The 12374-nt window shown below is 51.1% G+C and overlaps 2 protein-coding genes across 3 annotated transcripts in view; one reads left to right on the forward strand and one right to left on the reverse strand.

Moving 5' to 3' along the window:
* Window positions 1-250: 250 nt before the first annotated feature.
* Ucn (urocortin) lies at window positions 251-1674 on the forward strand. Its single transcript, XM_004627409.2, has 2 exons — window positions 251-916; window positions 1125-1674. Exon 2 carries the CDS (start codon window positions 1138-1140, stop codon window positions 1528-1530), a length of 393 nt encoding a protein of 130 aa, XP_004627466.1. The 5' UTR covers window positions 251-916; window positions 1125-1137; the 3' UTR covers window positions 1531-1674.
* Window positions 1675-2077: 403 nt separating this feature from the next.
* Window positions 2078-12374, reverse strand: part of Trim54 (tripartite motif containing 54) — a 22095-nt gene continuing 11798 nt past the window's right edge. The window contains exons 2-9 of one of the 2 annotated variants that reach the window (XM_023710996.1): window positions 6665-6837; window positions 6159-6330; window positions 4385-4480; window positions 3165-3398; window positions 2944-2963; window positions 2706-2830; window positions 2507-2599; window positions 2078-2225 (exon numbers count right to left, since the gene is read on the reverse strand). In XM_023710996.1, coding sequence (XP_023566764.1) covers window positions 2215-2225; window positions 2507-2599; window positions 2706-2830; window positions 2944-2963; window positions 3165-3398; window positions 4385-4480; window positions 6159-6330; window positions 6665-6837 — 924 coding nt within the window. In that variant the 3' untranslated portion in view covers window positions 2078-2214. Of the gene's footprint in view, window positions 2226-2506; window positions 2600-2705; window positions 2831-2943; window positions 2967-3164; window positions 3399-4384; window positions 4481-6158; window positions 6331-6664; window positions 6838-12374 lie in introns of both variants that reach the window. The other variant, XM_023710995.1, reaches the window with a different exon arrangement.

Genomic DNA, 12374 nt, shown 5'->3' on the forward strand with positions numbered 1-12374 from the left:
GTGTGTGTGGCCAGCTCAGCCCACCAGGGGGCAGGGCTGGCTGGCATGTGGTGCTGGGGGATTGAACCGTGGTCCCTGATGCTTTTTTGCCAAGCTTGTTCTAAGTAGGTGCTTTAGACCACTGAGCCATCTCTCCAGCCCCTTCCCCTGTGATCTTAACTAGAAAGTCAGATGCATAAGAACTTCTCTTACATCCATGAGGAAAACAGCTTTGCTAAACTACTTTTGGTGAACTCAGAAAACGGAGGGACCTGCCTTTTGTGGTCTGAAGCTAGAGACCTGCATATAGTGCCTCAGCCACAAGGCTGTACAAGTGAGATTCAGGGTCTATTAAAAAAAAGTTGGGTGGGATCTGAAGCAGAGGCCTCCTGGTGGGATCCATGGTGTTGGCCGAGTGCCAGCAGTGCGCTCCTGATTGCTTCAGTTTGAAAACCTGATAGCTGGGCCCTACCAGAGTCTAAGGAGTGCAGCATTTGCCTTGGGGGACAGGATCAGGACCACGGACAGCGTCACGGGCTTGCCTCCAACTAGAGAGAAGCGAAGCCCTGGGATTAGCCGGGTCTGAGGATCACCCCTGCTCACTACTAGATGTTCTCAGCGGAACTGAGGGCACACGTGGATCCTGGGGCAATCTTTTGGCCCTGCCTGCGTTCCATGCCACTTCTAGCGCTGCCCCAGGGATACGAGGTCTAGTGTCCAGTGAGGTGTCCCTCTGGGGCTTGGAGCTGCCACTGTCATTGTTTCTACAATCAGTGATGTTCTCCACTGACGTCAGATGGAGCTGTCGTGGTGCTATATAAGGCTGGCTGCAGTCCGGGACAGACCCCGTGGTCCCCGAGGCGCCTTCAGACCGCCCCAAGGCACAGACACTGGAGGTCCGCCTAGCACCAGCAGACACTCCGCTCTCCGACAACCTGTGAGTGGCTTGGAGCATCCGACCGTCCAGATTCCCTCGGCACCAGCCAGCACCCTGCGCCAAGACAACCCTGGCCGAAACCACCCAGGGCAACCCGCGGAGGGAGGGGCGGGAGGGTCCCGGCGGGTTGCTGGGCGTGCGCGGGACAGGACTCGCCACCTGCGGCTGCCCCGGGCACGGCTCACCTCTGCTGCCCCTGTGTGTCCAGGGCCCGCGGCACCATGAGGCAGGCAGGACGTGTGGCACTGGTGGTGGGGCTGCTGCTCCTGGCGCAACTGCGCCCCGGGAACAGCCAGTGGAGTCCGGCATCAGCGGCGGTGGCAGCGGCTGCTGGGGTCCAGGACCCGAGTCTGCGATGGAGCCCGGGGACTCGGAGCCAGGGCGGTGGAGCCCGAGCGCTCCTTCTGCTGCTGGCGGAGCGCTTCCCGCGCCGTGTGGGGCTCACTGGCTGGGGCCCCGGAACGGCGGGTGAGCGGCCGCGACGGGACGACCCTCCACTGTCCATTGACCTCACCTTCCACCTCCTGCGGACCCTGCTGGAGCTGGCCCGGACACAGAGCCAGAGGGAGCGCGCTGAGCAGAACCGCATCATATTCGACTCCGTGGGCAAGTGATGGCCGGGTCTGGGGCGCAGAAACCTTGTCCCTTTCCCCCACCCCGGGGCTGGCCCGAACACTACCGGAACTGACCCAGTCCCGCGGTGCGGAGTAGTCCGGAGACATCCTGAGCTCTCTGTGTGCCTTTTTTTTTTTTTTTTTTTTTTTTTTTTTTTTAATAAAAATGCTAAAGAGCCTTCGGTTTCTGTCGTAGGGGCGAGGGCAACTACAGCAGGATGGTAACTGGTAGAAGAGTTGGGGCCTCTCCTGCAGCAGGAGAGATCTAGATATTCAGAGGGCGCAGGACAGCGGCTCTCAGACAGGTCCCTGTGGGTCCTGTCACCCCCAACCCGGTCCCAGAACTCAGAGGTCCAGGCATAGCCACACCATCCTTGCCTGTCCTTCTTCCCAGTGTAGTGAACTCAGGAATCAGATCAGGCAAGAAAGTGCCAACAAGGGCTCATTTCCCTTCCACCCTCTAAGGTCTCAGGTGAAGAGCGGGATGGTGGTGAGGTCACTTGGCGAGCTCAGTTTAGGGGAGTGGGTGGTGAAAGTAGGGATCAGGTTCTAGGACACCAGAGTCCTTTATTGAGGCCTTCCCGGCCGGGGCGCCAAGCTGGGTAGCGGGTGGTCTCCACGCAGATCCTCTACCACCCTGGCCCAGCCTGGAGCGCACTGGCTCTCAACCAGGGTGGGCGCCGTTCAGTGCAGGCCTGTGCCAGGGAAAGAAGGCTGGGTGGACAGGTGCTTCAAACAGGGAAGCCCCAAGTCCAGTTCACTGCTTTCCCAGCCACCGGGGTTTCTCCACTCCTTGCGGGTGCAACCAGATGCCCCAAAGCCTCCAGAGGAATAGATGTTGGGAAAGAGAGCATACTGGGCGCGCTGGGCACCTTGGGTGGGCGGCACTGAAAAGGCAGAAGCGCGGGGCCACAGCTAGGGCATTCGCGGAGAAGGGGACTCGAATACCAGCCAGGCTCCACCCCAGCCCTCTCACCTTCTAAAGCATCGGGCCGCTCTTCCTCCTGCCCTGCACTGCCGTCTTCTGCGTCCAACACCACCTCTTCATCCTCTTCTTCCCTGGAAGTGCCTGGGCCAAAAGGACAGGTGAGGTGACATCCCTACTCCTGGGCCGCCAGACCTCCCTCATCCCACGCCAGGTCCAGACGTCCAGCCCAGCCTCCCTGGGTCCGCACCAGGCTGGAAGTCGATGGTCCTCAGCATCTCAGCCACGTGCTCCACGCTCACAGAGAACTGCTCCATGCTCTCGTAGCCTGGCTCTGGCCGGCCCGCAAGTTCCACCTTCGACATTGTCCCGACCCTACATGGCCACTGTGGTTCAGCTGGCACCGCCATGGCACCTTCCAGCCCTCCCTGGGGGGTGGGGAATCCGCGCAGTCTCCTCTGCTCCCTCCCCACACTCCCGCTACTCACTTATTGATCAGCTCCTTGGCCTGCTGCAGGGGAGAAGAGAACTAAATAAGCACTGGGCCAGCCCAGGCCAAGCCCCTTTTGGGTTCTCGCCACAACACTGCCCATTTCCTCGAGGAGACCATGAGCACAGCGACAGCAGCTTGCCCAAGATCACGGGGTGGGGTAAGTAAGTAGGAGAGGAAAGATTTGAACCTGGAAGCTGCTGCCTCCCCCAGGCTCACCTGGAGATAAAGCGCCATCTGCGGCTCTTCCATGGACTGGATAGCCGACTCCACCAGCTTGGAAGAGGCCTCCAGGTGGTCTCCGTACTGGCGGATGAGGCCTCGGACACGCTGCAGCTTCTCCTCCTGCTCTCGGGCCAGCACCTGCAGCAGCTCCCCTTTGCGCTCCTCTAGCACCGCGCAGAGGGTCTCAAATCTCTGGTTTAACAACTGCTTCTGCCTTCGGCTATTGTCCTAAGAAACCCGGGGCAAGCAAGAAGGAAGGAAGGTAGGCTGAGACCAGGGATTGAACTCAGGACCTTGCACTTGCCAGGCCGATGCTTATGCCGCTGATTCATAGAAAGCCAAAGAAACTGACCTGAGGGGTCCGCACTCCCTTAAGTGCACAGCCAGAAGATAGGCCAGAGCTATTCAGCAACAGCAACAACACAGCATTTCAAAGTAGCTTCACTGGCTGCTAGCCCTATCCCTGATCCAGGTTTGCTTTGCATTATTCCATTTAATTTCCCAAAGATCCCATAAAGTGGTCACTATATCGTCATCATTATCCCCATTTATTTATTTATTTTGAGACACAGTCATTCTCTGCAATTCAGCTGATCTTAGCCAAAAGGCTGAGAAACAATCACTCTATAATTCTGGCTGGCTTAAAACTCACAGCAATCCTCCTGCCTCTGCCTCCTGAGTGCTAGGATTACAGGTATGTGCTACCATGGCCAGTTCATCACCATTTTTAAAACTTTTTTTTTTTTTTTTGATACAGGGTCTCGCCAAGCAATTCAGACTTGTAGTGATCTTCCTGTCTCAGCTCCCTCAGTGCTGGGATTACAGGTATGTGCCACCACTCATGGTTTCGGGCCAGCACAGCATGCAGTACCAGGGATGGAACTTGAGACCTTGCACTTGCCAGACAGGTACTTAGGCCACTGAGCTATCTCCCCAGCCCAGCTATCTCCCCAGCCCTCATCCACCATTTTATGTCATTAAAAAACACAACACAAACCCAGGGAAGTTAGGTAACTAGACCAAAGTCACAGAGCTAGTGAGCAGAAGGTCTGGGATTCAATCCAAGCAGCTTAGCTAAGCCTGACTACCACCTTCAGGAGCCCAGAAATTTTCTAGCCAATTTGGCCTGAGGTCAGAGAGAAGTAGTTCTCTTTGACCCTCAGGATCTCCAGGCCAGCTGACCACTATCTCCTTCCTTCCCAGCCCAGGCTCACCTCGATGGTCTGGCACACCTCCTCCATCTGCGTGATCACTGCTTGTACTCGGTCATTGCCCGCCACCAGCATAGCGATGCCATCACTGAGCTCACTCTGCCACACACAAAGGCCAGTTGTCAGAGCTTGAGGATCTGGCCTGTGGCTGCACCCCTCTCACCCCAGCAAGGCACCTAGGAAAAGATAGCCCCTCCACCCATCCTCCCATCAGGACGTCTACAGAGATCTGGGAGGTGCAGTCTGCAGGTTCTGAATGGAGGAGAAGCAGCTCTCCACCACCAAATGAGACAGGAAGAGACATCTTCAGGCATCCACCATGGGCCAGACACTGGGCTTGCAATGTCATCTGTAGATGTATGTCTTTCATCAGTCCTGAATTTTCTTACTGACGTTCATTAAGGTAATACAGTATTGTCCCCACCTCAGGCAGCATCTCACTAGGTCATCCAGGCTGGCCTGAAACTCCTGCCATCCTCTGGCTTGGGGCTCCAGAGTACTGGGATTGTAGGCATACACAACTGTGTCTGGCTCTCCACTCTCTATTCTCCCATTCTGGGAGTCTGACAAGACTCATGCCAGACCTTCTCATCCTCACCTCCCAGGACTGTGTTCAGTTGTGTTCAGTGCCTTTGTCATGATCAATAATTCTCTCTCCAGGGAAATCTATCATTTATTTCATCCACTAAATATTTTCTTTCAACATTTCTTCTTTATTTCTAAAATCTCTATCTGGTTCTTTTCAAATCTGCATGGTCATTTTTTGTTATAGTGGTGATGATGGTTGTTTGATTTTTGTTTTTGAGACATGGTCTCACTATCCAGGGCTGAAGGCTGGCCTTCAACTCATGGAGACCCTCTTGCCTCAGCCTCCCAAGTGCTGAGATTATAGACATATGCTACCAAAGTCAATAATTATGAGGTCATTTTTGATATTCTATTATTGCTTTTTTAAAAAATCCAATCTTTTAAAATCAAATCTGCGAGGCATGGTGGCACATGCCTATAATCCAGAACTTGGGAGGTTGAGACAAGAGGATTGCTGTGAGTTTGAGGCCTGCTTGGACTACCAAGTGAGTTTAAGGCCAGCCTGAAATGCATAGTGAAACTGGCTCATAAATAAATAAGTAAATAAATAAATAAATATTATATTTGTAATGATTTTCTATTCTGTAGTAATTTTAACCTCCCAATTAATCTAAACTATGATTTTTGTTTTTGCAAACCTCATTTGTAGAGTATGTTCCTTTGTGTATGGTCAATTGTGAGCTGATATTTCACTAATCTTACTCTAAGGGGAATCTAAGGTTCTTTTCCTCCAGACAAATTTGCTTCTGCTGAAAGACAAGTGATGGAATTGGCCATTTAATGTCTAGGATTCCAATTTAACCCGGGGTCTATGGGTGTAGCTCCCTGACCTTTTAGGGTATTGGTCTTCTTGGAACTGATGATTCTTCTGTGCTGATTGCCCAGAGTTCTGTCTTCCTTCGACTTCCCCTACCCTCTTGTTCCCCTTGGAGGCTCCCTTTACTTCTTCCATCCAGCCAACACCATTTTAAAACCAGGTTTATGCAGAAACTGTTGTTCCATAGCAAGAGGCCCGTGAGAGCATCTGGTTTGCCATGCACTGTTTCCCCCTGCCCGAGACAACTGTCAGAAAGAGACACATATATTCCTTCTTCTACACATGAGGAGTGTTAGGACCAGAGAAGTCAGGCAGCTTTCACGGGGTCATGGCTGATCCTGCCCTAAGCCCTGCTCCCCCCACCCATGATACCTTCTGGCGTTTGTAAATGGTGGGCAATGGTGCCACCTCACAGTCCTTGTGGGCCCCGAAGACCTTGCAGAGTGAGCAGGTGGGCACCTCGCAGCTCAGGCAGTAGATGTTGATCTTTTCTTCCTCGTGCTCCTCACACATGAGGTGCTGCTCAGCCTTGGAGTGCAGCGGCCTGGGGGGAGCAGGAAGCGTGGTGGCCAGGCCGGGTGGGGTGAGTGGGTCCTGAATGTGGGCCCCTTCCCAGCCACCAGCCGCTGCTGTTCTCTGGGCCCTTGCAGCTGGTGCTGTGCCTGACTGGTAAGCAGCTCCCATAGTGCTCCTCACATGGGGAAGAGAAGGCACTAAGGGGTAGCACAGCTGGATTCAAGAATGGCCTGTATTCCAGTGGTTAGGGATGTCCCATCATGAGGAACAGAGTCCTAAAGGGCTGGCAAGGTCCAGGACTGGGCTGCAGCCTGGAGAAAGGTGACTAGGGAGCCTCCCTGGCCCATGAGGAGGCAGCTCACCTTGAGGACTCCTGCTTGTAAATGTCGATAATGTTCTCCACTAGCAGGTTTCGCTGAAGACCATAGACACCATGTCGGTCCAGGACAACCTCATGCCTACATGATGGGCAGCGGAAACGGCCTCCTGAAGACACAGCAGTGGAGCCCCGGGATTGCCATAGGGGGTTTGAGGCCTGCAGGGGCAGGTGGAGGAGATAAGAGGCACCATGAGCCTTGGCTGTTTTCTAAGGCTGGTCCCACCCCTCAGAGTGACAGCTCTCTGGATGTCCCTGTGTCCAGAGTCTCACTTTGGCTGAGGGTCAGTCACAAGAGGATCTGCCCAGAGGGGCCCAGCTTTGAGACTTGGAAGAGGCTCAGGTGGAAAGGGACCCAGAGCCACACAGCCTGTTTCCCAGGCTGGGCCCTCAGAGACCACACTATGGGGAGGTTCTCTGCAGTCCTAGGCGGGGGTGCATGGAGCAAGTGCTGAGCTCCCGAGCTAAGCGCCTTGCCCACAGTTTAATACGTGCTGAATATGCCAGGAGGCTTCTGGCTCTGGATTAAATACCCTGTCCTAAATTCCAGGCAGACAACCATAGCCAGAGACACTCACACCCTCTTCTTACAGAGCTGCTTCATCCCACCCTAAAAGGGAGAGTTCTGTGAGGCCCTTGACCACAGAGGACAGGATCAGCTTCAGAGGTGATTCTCTTGCCCAACAGGATCAATCGAGGTCCTTCTCCAGGAGTTTGGAACAGAGGCTCAGAGGCTGAGCTGGCTGCAGCCTGTGCTGCTTTGGAACTGAAGAGCCTTGAAGAATTGGGCTAAGAGTGCACATGTGGTCACCTGGGCATGTGTGCGTGAGAAATGGAGCAAAGGTTTTCCTAGAGAAAAGGAAATTCCTAAAGTATGGAGAGAAACACAGACGAGGGAGACTGCCCAGCATCCCTCTGGTCCAAAAACAGAGCTCCGAGTCTTAGCCAGATGTGAGATCCCATTACAGTGGGAGCTCTCAACCCTGGAGATAGTAGACCTGTGTGCTAGGTAAGTACTCTGCCACTGGGCTGGGGATATAGTTCAGGGGCACAGCGCCTGCCTGGCAAATGCAAGGTCATGCATTTGATTTCCAATACTGGAAAAAAAGAAAGGAAGAAACAAAGAATAAAAGAAAGAAAGAAAAAAAAAAACAAAACAAGGTCGGCCAGATAGCTCAGTGGACTAAAGGGCCTGTGCCTGCTTAGGCAGAGCACAGGGACTGGGTTTTGATCCCGGGCACCACATGCCATGCCAGCCTCACTTCTGGGGCGCACTGAGACAGCGATTGAGACTGAGCATGGTGGCATGCACCTGTAATCCCAGCATTCGGGAGACTGAAAACAGGAGGCTCACTATGAGTCCGAGGCATGTAGTGAGACCCTGTAGACCCTGTACTACATTAAAAAAACAAACAAACAAACAAACAAACAAACACCTCTGCCACTGAGCTGCATGCCCTGCTACTGTTACTTTGGGTTTTCTGCTACTTACAGCAGAGTTTAATCCTAATCAGATAGGAGATCATACACTGTTAGAGAGTAATGGAGACAATGGTAATGTTTAACTTTGTATACTTAGATGTATTCTACAAGCAACTTCCATATAATTCTCTAAATCCAGTACTGGAGTACACTGTACTATATCCTCAGCCCTTTCCATTTTTTAAATTTTATTTTGAGACAGGATCTCACTAAATCACTAAATTGCCCAGGCTGGGTTTGAACATGCAGTCTTTCTGCCTCAACTTCCCAGAGTGCTGAGATTACATTGTGTGCCACCAAGCCTGGCTCTGAGTCCTTACACACCAACTGGGCATCTGTTTTGGAAGAACACTTAGACATGTGCAGCAATGCCCCATCACACAGAGAGGGTGTTCAAGTCAGGAGAAGAAACTGCTGGCAGAGATTTCTAGAATCATCTCTTCTTCTTTCTTCTTCTCATCCTCCCTCTACCCTCCACCTCCTCCTTCAATAATAGCACCCCTAAACTTTAGCAAGATGTGGTAAGTTCAGTGGCAATGTCAAGAGGGGTTTCTTTTGGTACTGGGAATCAAATTCAGGACCTTCAGCTTGCCAAGGCAGGCACTGTGCTAGTGAGCTATAGCTCCAGCCCAGTGTCCAGGTTTGGAGGCGAGGTTAGCAGGCAAGGCAAGGAACCTAGAATCACTCTCAAGTGGACAGCTGAGCTTAGAAAGAGAAGCCAGCATGCACCTAAATACCACATTTCTCTTGGGACTTCTTGAGAGTCATGGGAAGCTAACCCTTGAGCTCATAACAAAGCTGGAACAGGTGAGCTCAAGATTATCCAAGGCCACGTTTGTGCATCTGTCTCAGTAAGTAAAATTATATGAATATTTCTTAGTTTTGTTTAGGTAACATATTAAAAGGTATGGTCATAGGCTTCTGCTTAATACAATTACCTATTAATATCTTTGAATATGAGATAAGAAGTGAATGCCAAGCCTCTGGAACCTGGGGGTATCTGACTGGATTTGCAGGTGGCAAACAGACAGAGGTGCTCAGTAAGCATTTGAAAGGAAGAAAGAGGACTTCTAGTCCAGGGCAGAGACACTCTGGGGTATCCTTCTCCCTGCATGCATCACTCCCTGCGGCACCTCTGCTTCTGAGGCACCGAAGAGCTCTGTACTGTGGGCTTTCTAGACATCATCAACATCAGTATGTGTGTGTGTGTGTGTGTGTGTGTGTGTGTGTGTGTGTACTGACTCAAGGCAATTTAATTTTGGGACATGGTCTTGCTACATTGCCCAGGCTGGTCTTGCACTTCAGGTCCTCCTACTTCAGCCTCCCATGTAGTTGAGATTATGGGTATGCACCACTCCACCCAGCAGAGATTATTGAATTTTATCCTCTGGAGCACCTTGAAAAAAATAATGAAGGGCTGGCCAAATAGCTCAGTGGATTAAAGCGCTTACAAGCAGGCGCAGGGGCCAGGGATTCAATTCCCTGGCCTGCCATGCCAGCCCCGCCCCTGAGGTGTGCTGAGATGGCAGTTGAGATTGGGCATAGTGGTGCATGCCTGTAATCCCAGCTTTTGGGAGGCTGTAAACAGGTGGATCACTATGTGTCTGATCTAGTAGTGAGATCCTGAACACCCTGTAGACCCTTCCCTAAAATACAAAAAGAAAGAAAGAAGGAAGGAAGGAAGAAAGAAAGAAAAAAAGAAAGAAGAAAGAAAGAAAGAAAAGAAAAGAAAAGAAAAGAAAGAAAGAAAGAAAGAAAGAAAGAAAGAAAGAAAGAAGAAAGAAAAGATAGAGAAGACCAGGCAGGTATGGTGGTGCTTGCCTGTAGTTCCAGCTGGAGGCTGAGGCAGGAGAATCATTATGAGTTCAAGACCTGCCTGGGCTACAAAGTGAGCTCAAGGCCAGCCTGAACTGCATGTGAGACCCTGTCTCAAAAATAAAATAAAGAGAAAGAAAGAAAGAAAGAAGAAAGAAAGGAAAGGTGACAATGACAAGCACTGACTGAGCTTCTTCATTGTGTGTTGGATTTGCTCTCAGTCTGCCTTGGTCTTCACAGCAACCTTCTACAGTAAGTGCTAACACTCGCCCCAGTTCAAAGATGAGAAAACTGGCCTGGAGAAGTGGAATAAACTGGCTATTAGGTAGCAAGGAGCAGAGCCAAGGTATGACCTTGAGCCCTTGGACTCAGAGCCTGTCCTGACTGCCATGATCCCACCTTGCAAGACACAGGACATTGAGGGCAACTGAAGGACGGCATGTGAGGTGGAGACAGTGTTTTGGTTTTTGTTTTTAAAGTAAAAGGGTTATGAAGAACCAAATCTCAGCTCTTTGCAGAGGAAAAACACCCCAGCTAGATAATCAGTGCTATAAGTGTGGATTGAAGATATTTAGGCAAAGATAAGGACCCGCTGCATCAGAATCTCAGGTACTCTGGAGCATACAGGGACCCCACTTCCAACCAGAATGACTTGTCTGTAACAAGGAGGGAAGATGGCACAAGCCTCAGGGGCGTCCTCTGTGGACTTGTGCACAGCTCCATGGGGTTCTGTGTGGAGGGCATTTGAGGTATTTAGTGGTACTGGACTTTGGATTAATTCAGATCATCCCTCTCTATTCACCAAAGAAGCAGATGAGCTAAACAGAGATTTCAGAGCAGCGGCAACAGCCAGGCAGTTTCCATTTAAGAGAACAGTTTTTAAAAAATGCCAAGGTTAATACAGCAGGTTGAGTTGAGCACTATTAGCCCCTATTCAAAGAAGAGTGATTCCCAGCATTCAGGAGACAGTCAGGAGGATCATTGTGAGTTCAAGACCATCCTGGGCTACAAAGTGAGCTCAAAGCCAGCTTGAGCTGCATAGTGGGACCTTATCTCAAAAAGACAAGAAACAAAGAAAACTTAGTCTTTTTGATTGAATAAGAGAGATAAATGATTATAGCTGGAGAATGAGAGTTGACAGAATTAAGGAAAGAAATCAGGTAAAATATATTATTAACAGAAAAATGCACACTGGACACAGTAGAAAGGATGGTGCTGATCAAGGTCACACAGATTGCGGTGGAAAGTAACAGAGATAAACTCCAGCCTGCAGTGTGGACCAACCTTGAAGATGCTACACTAAACAAAATTAGCTAGACATAGAAGGACAAGCATTGTGGGATTCCTCTTAAGCGAGGCGCCTGGGATGCAGAGATGGAAGTAGGTGGGGGTTGCTGGGCTGGAGAGAGGAGGGAATCAGTCCATCTGGAGTTAGTGTTCAGTAGATACCAGTTCTAGTTTTAGGGTTTTTTTTGTTGTTGTTGCATTTTAGGGAAGGGTCCACAGGGTTTTCAGGGTCTCACTACTAGATCAGACTCGTAGAGATCCACCTGTTTACAGACTCCCAAAGAGCTGGGATTACAGGCGCACAACCACACCCAGTCTCAATTGCCTCCTCAGCATGCCCCCGGGGCAGGTCTGGCACTGCAGGCCCAGGGATCGAACCCCTGGTCCTTGCACCTGCTTGCAGGCGCTTTAATCTGCTGATCTATTTAGCTGGCCCTTGGAGTTACAGTTTGGAAAGCTGAGACAGGTGTGGGGGTGCTGGCGGTGGCTGCACACAGTGGGACCATAACTAGCGACGCTGCACGGTACATTTTAACCTGGTTCCCATCAGCCCTCCACAAGGGGGAGCACCTCTAGTCCCACTCACTAGGGGAGCAGTAAGGCAGGAGGATCTCTTGAGAACAGGAGTGACAGGCCAGACTAGGAAACAAACAAACAAAAATTGGCAAATTTCCTCTTTGTAGTTTAGCATGAATTAAAAAGTAAGCAGGAGCTCTCCTCCTCTCCTGTTACATCTGCTGTCTTGCACCACCCTGATCTGTTCTTTCTCTGCCATGTGCTATGCTGCCTTGGAGCCTATTGATTATGAACTGAGACCTCTACAGACTATGAACTAAATAAATCTTTCTTCCTTAAAAAAATATAATCATGGGGGTCATCAAGGTAGCTCAGCAGACTAAAGGGCCTGCTTAGGCAAGGTTAGGCAAGCTCAGGGATCATGGTTTGATCCCCGGCACCACATGCCACACCAGCCCTGCCCCCAGGGTGGGCTGAGCCAGCCAGAGTCCAGGCTGCTGTGGCCTGTAATCCCAGCACTGCAGAGGCTGAACGCAGGAGGATCACCTTGAGTCTGAGACCCTGCAACAACCAAAAAAAAAAAAAAAAAAAAAAAA

This window comes from Octodon degus, unplaced genomic scaffold (assembly GCF_000260255.1).
Source record: "Octodon degus isolate 3935 unplaced genomic scaffold, OctDeg1.0 scaffold00019, whole genome shotgun sequence".
Taxonomy (NCBI): domain Eukaryota; kingdom Metazoa; phylum Chordata; class Mammalia; order Rodentia; family Octodontidae; genus Octodon; species Octodon degus.

Coding starts and splice junctions, on each gene's coding strand:
- Ucn (XM_004627409.2), top strand. CDS start 1,138: ATGAGGCAGGCAGGACGTGTGGCACTGGTGGTGGGGCTGCTGCTCCTG.